Source organism: Salvelinus fontinalis, unplaced genomic scaffold (genome assembly GCF_029448725.1).
Source record: "Salvelinus fontinalis isolate EN_2023a unplaced genomic scaffold, ASM2944872v1 scaffold_0633, whole genome shotgun sequence".
Lineage (NCBI taxonomy): Eukaryota > Metazoa > Chordata > Actinopteri > Salmoniformes > Salmonidae > Salvelinus > Salvelinus fontinalis.
In genome coordinates this window covers 8652-20144 of record NW_026600842.1, presented here as the reverse complement: position 1 = coordinate 20144, position 11493 = coordinate 8652, and the positions used below count along the sequence as shown (strand labels likewise).

The 11493-nt window shown below is 48.8% G+C and overlaps 1 protein-coding gene across 1 annotated transcript; it reads right to left on the bottom strand.

Annotated features, from left to right (window-relative positions):
• Nucleotides 1–9: 9 nt before the first annotated feature.
• LOC129846874 (protein tyrosine phosphatase type IVA 3-like) lies at nucleotides 10–11247 on the bottom strand (the record flags this gene model as incomplete). Its single annotated transcript, XM_055914665.1, is given in 3 exon segments — nucleotides 10–1746; nucleotides 6139–6213; nucleotides 11117–11247. Coding segments are annotated over 3 exon segments (324 nt in total), but the record flags the coding sequence as incomplete, so codon positions are not given.
• Nucleotides 11248–11493: the final 246 nt, after the last annotated feature.

Below are 11493 nucleotides of genomic sequence, written 5' to 3'. Positions count from 1 at the left end.
AGTCCAGCATACTTTAAACAATTACTTTATTTCTTGTACTTCATTAACTGTGAACAATCTGAAGTGGGTTACTTCCAAGGCAGCAGATAAATGTGACAGCTTTCTTCCTAGGATACGAGTCATTCCTTCAGTACCTGTCCTTAACTGAGACTGCGTCTTGCACCCTATTCCCCATTTAGTGCACTACATTTGACCAGAGCCCATAGGACTATAGTCAAAAGTGTGCTATATAGTAGTGCACTATAAAAGGGGAATAGGGTGCCATTTCGGAGGCAAGATGAGTGACATTTATATCCACACTGACAGATACAGAGCCAAGACGTTATTTCAGAGCAGACGGTTCAGTTGGCTGTTCTTCATCCCAGAGACGACTACGGTGCACCGCCATGTTTACGTTCACAAAGCATAGTACGCGTCCCAGATGGCACCCTATTCCCTATAGAGTGCACAACTTTTGACCGGAGCCCATAGGGTCAGTGCGAGTCCATGTGTGTGTATATATTTCAAGGCATTGTAGCCCATAGACCTCTGGTCAAAAGTAGTGCACTATATAGGGAATAGGGTGCCATCTGGGACACAGACAGTGTTGCCTACCAAGCCTACCCAGGCTCAGCTCACTCCTACATGATACACTGAGAGCCTTCATGTTGTACAACAGAAGCAGCCAGTGGTGAAGAATCCTAATCCCAGAGTATTTCATATCACAAGGTAAAAAATATTGCTTTTTAAAAACCAGCGACTCAGCACAAAACCTTGTCCTATATTAAGTCCCATCCCACATCCCCATATCCTCAAAGAAGAAGGAGACAAGGAAATGATTCTAACAAGTGTTACCTTACATGCATTATGAAAACGGAGCAAGATGGCTGAGCTCTGTGGATGGCATTCAATTTAACAAAGACGTTAAACTGGATTTTCTTGAAACATTGAGATAAAAACACACAGACAGCATAAAATCTGTTCTTTTTCATGATTATTTCATTCATGTCATCATGGCTAGCAGGGGCTTTCAGTTAACATGGTGTGTGGTGATGCAGACCTGTTGTGACAGCTAGTGGTGGGTCGGTGTGTTTCATTGGGTTGGGTCAGTGCTACCTAGCAGCAGGGAGGAAAGAGGAACGATCAGACCTGGGACCAAGCTGACAGTGTTGCTGCTGGTTGAGGGGTTGGACTGGTGGTCAATGGCTCTGTGTGTGTATGTCACAGTATGTCACAATCAGTGCAAAATAGTTTATGTCAATGTGTGTGTGTGTGTGTGTGTGTGTGTGTGTGTGTGTGTGTGTGTGTGTGTGTGTGTGTGTGTGTGTGTGTGTGTGTGTGTGTGTGTGTGTGTACTTGATGTAAATCGGGCTTGTTTACTTTTCCTCTCTACGAGTTCAATTGGCCGGCTGTTAGAGACAAACGTGTTCATTCAAAGACATCGGAGAGGAGATGGTCTCCAACAGCCCTGAGAGTGAGAAGCAGAAGAATCCCAACAGAACAGTGGCAGCTAACTGTCCCCATGGAGACAGACAACAGGTCAAGTCCTAAACGCATCGTAGGGGAGGGGTGGAGGTCGGTCCAATATTAAAGTTCATGTAGTGGTTCTATATGGGTCAGAACAGGCGGGCTGCGGGGTCACTACATCATCACATCACGCAGCACTTGTTCTTGTGTTTGTGAGGGTCTTTGAAGCGTAGTCTCTGTCTGGAGCGGTATTTCTCCAGGTAGGTCAGCTGCTTGCTGTTGATCGCTCCCCTGCGCTTCCTGAGGAGAGAAAGACAGGTCTACTGTTACTCCCTACAGGAACCTCTGTCCCAGTGTCCACCCTGATCACTACCTCTGACCAGTGTCCACCCTGTTCACTACCTCTCACCAGTGTCCACCCTGATCACTACCTCTCACCAGTGTCCACCCTGATCACTACCTCTCACCAGTGTCCACCCTGATCACTACCTCAGACCAGTGTCCACCCTGTTCACTACCTCAGACCAGTGTCCACCCTGATCACTACCTCAGACCAGTGTCCACCCTGTTCACTACCTCTGACCAGTGTCCACCCTGTTTACTACCTCTGACCAGTGTCCACCCTGTTCACTACCTCTGACCAGTGTCCACCCTGTTTACTACCTCTGACCAGTGTCCACCCTGATCACTACCTCTCACCAGTGTCCACCCTGATCACTACCTCAGACCAGTGTCCACCCTGTTCACTACCTCTCACCAGTGTCCACCCTGATCACTACCTTAGACCAGTGTCCACCCTGTTCACTACCTCTGACCAGTGTCCACCCTGTTTACTACCTCTGACCAGTGTCCACCCTGATCACTACCTCAGACCAGTGTCCACCCTGTTCACTACCTCTCACCAGTGTCCACCCTGATCACTACCTCAGACCAGTGTCCACCCTGTTCACTACCTCTGACCAGTGTCCACCCTGTTTACTACCTCTGACCAGTGTCCACCCTGTTCACTACCTCTGACCAGTGTCCACCCTGATCACTACCTCAGACCAGTGTCCACCCTGTTCACTACCTCTCACCAGTGTCCACCCTGATCACTACCTCAGACCAGTGTCCACCCTGTTCACTACCTCTGACCAGTGTCCACCCTGTTTACTACCTCTGACCAGTGTCCACCCTGGTTAAAAGCAGTGCAACATTTAGGGACTAGGGGCCCACAGGGCTCTGGTTAAAAGCAGTGCAACATTTAGGGACTACGGGCTCACAGGGCTCTGGTTAAAAGCAGTGCAACATTTAGGGACTAGGGGCCCACAGGGCTCTGGTTAAAAGCAGTACAACATTTAGGGACTAGGGGCTCACAGGGCTCTGGTTAAAAGCAGTGCAACATTTAGGGACTAGGGGCCCACAGGGCTCTGGTTAAAAGCAGTGCAACATTTAGGGACTAGGGGCCCACAGGGCTCTGGTTAAAAGCAGTGCAACATTTAGGGACTACGGGCTCACAGGGCTCTGGTTAAAAGCAGTGTAACATTTAGGGACTAGGGGCCCACAGGGCTCTGGTTAAAAGCAGTACAACATTTAGGGACTAGGGGCTCACAGGGCTCTGGTTAAAAGCAGTGCAACATTTAGGGACTAGGGGCCCACAGGGCTCTGGTTAAAAGCAGTGCAACATTTAGGGACTAGGGGCCCACAGGGCTCTGGTTAAAAGCAGTACAACATTTAGGGACTAGGGGCCCACAGGGCTCTGGTTAAAAGCAGTACAACATTTAGGGACTAGGGGATCACAGGGCTCTGGTTAAAAGCAGTACAACATTTAGGGACTAGGGGCTCACAGGGCTCTGGTTAAAAGCAGTACAACATTTAGGGACTAGGGGCCCACAGGGCTCTGGTTAAAAGCAGTACAACATTTAGGGACTAGGGGCCCACAGGGCTCTGGTTAAAAACAGTGCAACATTTAGGGAATAGGGGCCCACAGGGCTCTGGTTAAAAGCAGTTGAACATTTAGGGACTAGGGGCTCACAGGGCTCTGGTTAAAAGCAGTTCAACATTTAGGGAATAGGGGCCCACAGGGCTCTGGTTAAAAGCAGTTGAACATTTAGGGACTAGGGGCCCACAGGGCTCTGGTTAAAAACAGTGCAACATTTAGGGAATAGGGGCCCACAGGGCTCTGGTTAAAAGCAGTTGAACATTTAGGGACTAGGGGCCCACAGGCTCTCATGTAAAGAGACATTTATAATTCACTTAGGGGATGATTTTCCCGGATCCACACGAAGCCTATTTATTCCTTGACTATAAAGCACTTTCAATTCAGATTCTCCATTGAGCATGGTGCTCAGTCCGGGAGGGCAGTAGGCTTGATGTTTTTCCAGAGAACCCGACCCATAATGTGGAGCCTATGAGTGTCAGAAGAATCCAGAGGTGTGCAGAGCCCTGGCTGAGTGAAAGACACTCCCGGCTCAAACCACATAAACCTCCTCAGTGGAGAGCGGTTCAATCCCTTTATCCCTCCTCATGATGTCCCATAAACCTCCTCAGTGGAGAGCGGTTCAATCCCTTTATCCCTCATCATGATGTCCCATAAACCTCCTCAGTGGAGAGCGGTTCAATCCCTTTATCCCTCCTCATGATGTCCCATAAACCTCCTCAGTGGAGAGCGGTTCAATCCCTTTATCCCTCCTCATGATGTCCCATAAACCTCCTCAGTGGAGAGCGGTTCAATCCCTTTATCCCTCCTCATGATGTCCCATAAACCTCCTCAGTGGAGAGCGGTTCAATCCCTTTATCCCCCCTCATGATGTCCCATAAACCTCCTCAGTGGAGAGCGGTTCAATCCCTTCAACCCTCCTCATGATGTCCCATAAACCTCCTCAGTGGAGAGCGGTTCAATCCCTTCATCCCTCCTCATGATGTCCCATAAACCTCCTCAGTGGAGAGCGGTTCAATCCCTTTATCCCTCCTCACGATGTCCCATAAACCTCCTCAGTGGAGAGCGGTTCAATCCCTTTATCCCCCCTCATGATGTCCCATAAACCTCCTCAGTGGAGAGCGGTTCAATCCCTTTATCCCTCCTCATGATGTCCCATAAACCTCCTCAGTGGAGAGCGGTTCAATCCCTTTATCCCTCCTCATGATGTCCCATAAACCTCCTCAGTGGAGAGCGGTTCAATCCCTTTATCCCTCCTCATGATGTCCCATAAACCTCCTCAGTGGAGAGCGGTTCAATCCCTTTATCCCTCCTCATGATGTCCCATAAACCTCCTCAGTGGAGAGCGGTTCAATCCCTTTATCCCTCCTCATGATGTCCCATAAACCTCCTCAGTGGAGAGCGGTTCAATCCCTTTATCCCTCCTCATGATGTCCCCATCTAAATATACAACTGTCAGATGAAACAGGAACAACACTAAAAAGGTTGTGTGGACTTCCACTCTCCTTAAAAACATCAAGAGACGGGAGGTGAGGTGTACATACTGCCTGATGAACTGAACTGAATCTGGAGGTGAGGTGTACATACTGCCTGATGAACTGAACTGAATCTGGAGGTGAGGTGTACATACTGCCTGATGAACTGAACTGAATCTGGAGGTGAGGTGTACATACTGCCTGATGAACTGAACTGAATCTGGAGGTGAGGTGTACATACTGCCTGATGAACTGAACTGAATCTGGAGGTGAGGTGTACATACTGCCTGATGAACTGAACTGAATCTGGAGGTGAGGTGTACATACTGCCTGATGAACTGAACTGAATCTGGAGGTGAGGTGTACATACTGCCTGATGAACTGAACTGAATCTGGAGGTGAGGTGTACATACTGCCTGATGAACTGAACTGAATCTGGAGGTGAGGTGTACATACTGCCTGATGAACTGAACTGAATCTGGAGGTGAGGTGTACATACTGCCTGATGAACTGAACTGAATCTGGAGGTGAGGTGTACATACTGCCTGATGAACTGAATCTGAAGGTGAGGTGTACATACTGCCTGATGAACTGAACTGAATCTGGAGGTGAGGTGTACATACTGCCTGATGAACTGAACTGAATCTGGAGGTGAGGTGTACATACTGCCTGATGAACTGAACTGAATCTGGAGGTGAGGTGTTCATACTGCCTGATGAACTGAATCTGGAGGTGAGGTGTACATACTGCCTGATGAACTGAATCTGGAGGTGAGGTGTACATACTGCCTGATGAACTGAATCTGGAGGTGAGGTGTACATACTGCCTGATGAACTGAACTGAATCTGGAGGTGAGGTGTACATACTGCCTGATGAACTGAACTGAATCTGGAGGTGAGGTGTACATACTGCCTGATGAACTGAATCTGGAGGTGAGGTGTACATACTGCCTGATGAACTGAATCTGGAGGTGAGGTGTACATACTGCCTGATGAACTGAATCTGGAGGTGAGGTGTACATACTGCCTGATGAACTGAATCTGGAGGTGAGGTGTACATACTGCCTGATGAACTGAATCTGGAGGTGAGGTGTACATACTGCCTGATGAACTGAATCTGGAGGTGAGGTGTACATACTGCCTGATGAACTGAATCTGGAGGTGAGGTGTACATACTGCCTGATGAACTGAACTGAATCTGGAGGTGAGGATTACATACTGCCTGATGAACTGAACTGAATCTGGAGGTGAGGATTACATACTGCCTGATGAACTGAATCTGGAGGTGAGGTGTACATACTGCCTGATGAACTGAACTGCCTCCTCATACTTCATCCCGCCCTCGATCAGAGCCAGAGCCACCAGCACAGGAGCCCTGGAGGGAGAAACACAAAGAAACAGCCTTTACCTGCTGTTGCTAATACTGGGACTTAAAGACACAGTCACACTGCTGCTAATACTGGGACTTAAAGACACAGTCACACTGCTGCTAATACTGGGACTTAAAGACACAGTCACACTGCTGCTAATACTGGGACTTAAAGACACAGTCACACTGCTGATACTAATACTGTGACTTAACGACACAGTCACACTGCTGATACTAATACTGTGACTTAAAGACACAGTCAAGCTGCTGCTAATACTGGGACTTAAAGACACAGTCAAGCTGCTGCTAATACTGGGACTTAAAGACACAGTCAAGCTGCTGCTAATACTGGGACTTAAAGACACAGTCAAGCTGCTGCTAATACTGGGACTTAAAGACACAGTCACACTGCTGCTAATACTGGGACTTAAAGACACAGTCACACTGCTACTAATACTGGGACTTAAAGACACAGTCACACTGCTACTAATACTGGGACTTAAAGACACAGTCACACTGCTGCTAATACTGGGACTTAAAGACACAGTCACACTGCTGCTAATACTGGGACTTAAAGACACAGTCACACTGCTGCTAATACTGGGACTTAAAGACACAGTCAAGCTGCTACTAATACTGGGACTTAAAGACACAGTCACACTGCTGCTAATACTGGGACTTAAAGACACAGTCAAGCTGCTGCTAATACTGGGACTTAAAGACACAGTCAAGCTGCTGATACTAATACTGGGACTTAAAGACACAGTCACACTGCTGCTAATACTGGGACTTAAAGACACAGTCACACTGCTGCTAATACTGGGACTTAAAGACACAGTCACGCTGCTGCTAATACTGGGACTTAAAGACACAGTCACACTGCTGCTACTAATACTGGGACTTAAAGACACAGTCACACTGCTGCTACTAATACTGGTACTTAAAGACACAGTCACACTGCTGCTACTAATACTGGGACTTAAAGACACAGTCACACTGCTGCTACTAATACTGGTACTTAAAGACACAGTCACACTGCTGCTAATACTGGGACTTAAAGACACAGTCACGCTGCTGCTAATTCTGGGACTTAAAGACACAGTCACACTGCTGCTACTAATACTGGGACTTAAAGACACAGTCACATTGCTGCTACTAATACTGGGACTTAAAGACACAGTCACACTGCTGCTACTAATACTGGGACTTAAAGACACAGTCATGCTGCTGCTAATACTGGGACTTAAAGACACAGTCACGCTGCTACTAATACTGGTACTTAAAGACACAGTCACACTGCTACTAATACTGGGACTTAAAGACACAGTCAAGCTGCTGCTAATACTGGGACTTAAAGACACAGTCACACTGCTGCTAATACTGGGACTTAACGACACAGTCAAGCTGCTGCTAATACTGGGACTTAAAGACACAGTCATGCTGCTGCTAATACTGGGACTTAAAGACACAGTCACGCTGCTGCTAATACTGGGACTTAAAGACACAGTCACACTGCTGCTAATACTGGGACTTAAAGACACAGTCAAGCTGCTGCTAATACTGGGACTTAAAGACACAGTCACGCTGCTGCTAATACTGGGACTTAAAGACACAGTCACGCTGCTGCTAATACTGGGACTTAAAGACACAGTCACGCTGCTGCTACTACTGGGACTTAAAGACACAGTCACACTGCTGCTAATACTGGTACTTAAAGACACAGTCACACTGCTGCTAATACTGGGACTTAAAGACACAGTCTCACTGCTGCTAATACTGGGACTTAAAGACACAGTCACGCTGCTGCTAATACTGGGACTTAAAGACACAGTCAAGCTGCTGCTAATACTGGGACTTAAAGACACAGTCACGCTGCTGCTAATACTGGGACTTAAAGACACAGTCAAGCTGCTGCTAATACTGGGACTTAAAGACACAGTCACACTGCTGCTAATACTGGTACTTAAAGACACAGTCACGCTGCTGCTAATACTGGGACTTAAAGACACAGTCACACTGCTGCTAATACTGGTACTTAAAGACACAGTCACGCTGCTGCTAATACTGGGACTTAAAGACACAGTCATGCTGCTGCTAATACTGGGACTTAAAGACACAGTCACGCTGCTACTAATACTGGGACTTAAAGACACAGTCACACTGCTACTAATACTGGGACTTAAAGACACAGTCACGCTGCTACTAATACTGGGACTTAAAGACACAGTCACACTGCTGCTACTAATACTGGGACTTAAAGACACAGTCACGCTGCTGCTAATACTGGGACTTAAAGACACAGTCAGAACTTTATGGGCCCTGGTCAAAAGTAGTGCACTTAATAGGGAATATGGTGCCATTTGGGACGTTACCATAGAAACAGCATTCACATAGTAAGACTTTATTAAAGACATCCATTCGTGTCCTTCCTGTTATGCCCCCAGCAACGTCCCTCTCCATGTTGTCACAACACAGCCAGTTCCCAGGGAATGGAGTTCATTCTGGTTTAAACTGTTCTGCTTTGGACAAAGGAAAGCCCTGCTGTGGGTTGACAGCTGCAACTGGTTGTGCTGTATTTGGCCACTCATATTTACAGGTAACAAATCATTAGGAAAAGCTGTAGCCCACTTTCCCCTTTTCTAGCCTTACATGGGGTTGTTGCTGTGGTTACGGTAAGTCAGTGTGGAAATAGAAAGCTGAAGAGCATAACACCACTAACACAAACACTGGACTTCTAGGAATCACTGAAGCTGGATGAGGTGCCTGCCTGGACACGAGACATTCAACTAGATTCATCTATCTAACTCTACCCTGTCGAGCCATATCAGCCTCCAGACCACTTAGATGTCACAGAGGGTACCAGCTGAACGCCAAAAACTCCCCAGCTGATTAACAGGACAACAAACAGTTCAGAGTAAAGTAAACATTGGCGCCCTGTCAAAAACCACAGACGAGTCCCAGAGGAGGTCTCCAGTACGTCACAGATAGACGATGCTTCACCAACACAGGGAGGGGAGACTGGGAAGCTCCTTCAGCTTACCCAGACAGGGGAGGCTGGCGGGCTCCTTCAGCTTACCCAGACAGGGGAGGCTGGCGGGCTCCTTCAGCTTACCCAGAGAGGGGAGGCTGGGGAGCTCCTTCAGCTTACCCAGACAGGGGAGGCTGGCGGGCTCCTTCAGCTTACCCAGACAGGGGAGGCTGTCGGGCTCCTTCAGCTTACCCAGACAGGGGAGGCTGGCGGGCTCCTTCAGCTTACCCAGAGAGGGGAGGCTGGGGAGCTCCTTCAGCTTACCCAGATAGGGGAGGCTGGGGAGCTCCTTCAGCTTACCCAGATAGGGGAGGCTGGGGAGCTCCTTCAGCTTACCCAGAGGGGGGAGGCTGGAGGGCTCCTTCAGCTTACCCAGAGAGGGGAGGCTGGGGAGCTCCTTCAGCTTACCCAGAGAGGGGAGGCTGGGGAGCTCCTTCAGCTTACCCAGAGAGGGGAGGCTGGGGAGCTCCTTCAGCTTACCCAGAGAGGGGAGGCTGGGGGAGCTCCTTCAGCTTACCCGGAGAGGGGAGGCTGGGGAGCTTCTTCAGCTTACCCAGAGAGGGGAGGCTGGGGGGCTCCTTCAGCTTACCCAGAGAGGAGAGGCTGGGAGGCTCCTTCAGCTTACCCAGAGAGGGGAGGGAGGGAAGAGGCTGGGGAGGCCAGGGGGCTTGGGGGGCTACTTCAGCTTACCTAGGAGGGGAGGGAGGGAAGAGGCTGGGGAGGCTAGGGGTCTGGGAGGCTCCTTCAGCTTACCCAGGAGGGGAGGGAAGAGGCTGGGGAGGCCAGGGGGCTGGGGGGCTCCTTCAGCTTACCCAGGAGGGGAGGGAGGGAAGAGCCTGGGGAGGCTAGGGGGCTCCTTCAGCTAACACAGGAAGGGGAACGGAAGAGGCTGGGGAAGTCAGGGGGCTGGAGGGGAGGGGAAGAGGGTCTCCTTCAGCTTCCTACCAATGAGCTCAACCATTATTAGTACCAAAGGCCTGGTTTAACCTGGTTTAATGGCTCTCTATTGCCCACAAGGCTCTGGTCAAAAGTAGTGCACTATGTATAGAATAGTGTACCATTTGAGACATTTTCTCCTCTACTAGCTAGCTAATACTTCATCAGTACAGATGTGACTCGTTGTCTTGTCTCTCCTCTGACATAGAGGACACCTGAAGGAACACCAGACAGGACAGGGCTAAAATGAGCCTGGTAACCAGATCAGTTCGTGCTTCTATTTAGTCAACTCCTCTTATGTTGGTTGGCATGCCAACCATAAGATCTAATGTATGGCATGCCAATCATAAGAACTAATGTATGGCATGCCAACCATAAGATCTAATGTATGGCATGCCAACCATAAGAACTAATGTATGGCATGCCAACCATTAGAAGTAATGTATGGCGTGGCCAACGGGAGTCCAGAGGCTCAACTATAGAACATACATTACAGGTCTGGGCATGGCCAACCAGAATACAGCTAACAGACATTTCACAAGACAACTGGCTACATCCCAAATGGCAGCCTATTCCCTACATAGTGCACTACTTTTGACCAGAGTTCTGGTGAGCTGACTAGTAGAGATCCAATCTGAGAGGATACATTTAGAGACACAATAGAAATGCTGCTTCAACGTTTTTCAGACCTCAACCTCTGTGCTTTGAATAATAAACGGTGGATTAGTTGAGAAGGAGTGGTCCTTGGCTAACAGTTGACTTTGGCTTGGGTCTGTCTGCATGCAGAGAGAGGGACCTGGTCAGGCTGTAGGAGAAGGGGAGAGACTGGTGGCTGCTGAGACAGTGGCCGTCACAGTGGGTGGGTGACACTGCAGCCTTGTGAGCTTGGCTCAACTGTCTCACCCAATCAGAACCCTAAGACAGAAGAGTATTAATGATCCGTACCGTCCCAGCCCGGCAACACAGTGCACCGCCACGCAGCAGCCAGGGTCCTCACGGAACTTAGTCTTCAGCAGGTTCAGCCAATCATCTACGATCTTAGTGGGCGGAGGGGCACCGTCATCAAAGGCCCAGTCCTGGAAAACATACAAATACATTCACATTAGAAAACAATGTAATTGTCTACACAATGTGGGAACTGGTCTTCGGCATCACACATCATAAACAGTACAATTCTGTCTCTCTGACAGAAACAGCTGATTAGCATTGGCACTCTGAGGGAGCCCATTGTTACGAGACAAAGCAGCTCTACACTGCACCCCTACCTACTCTAAACTGAGGAACCAGACAAAGCAGCTCTACACTGCACCCCTACCTACTCT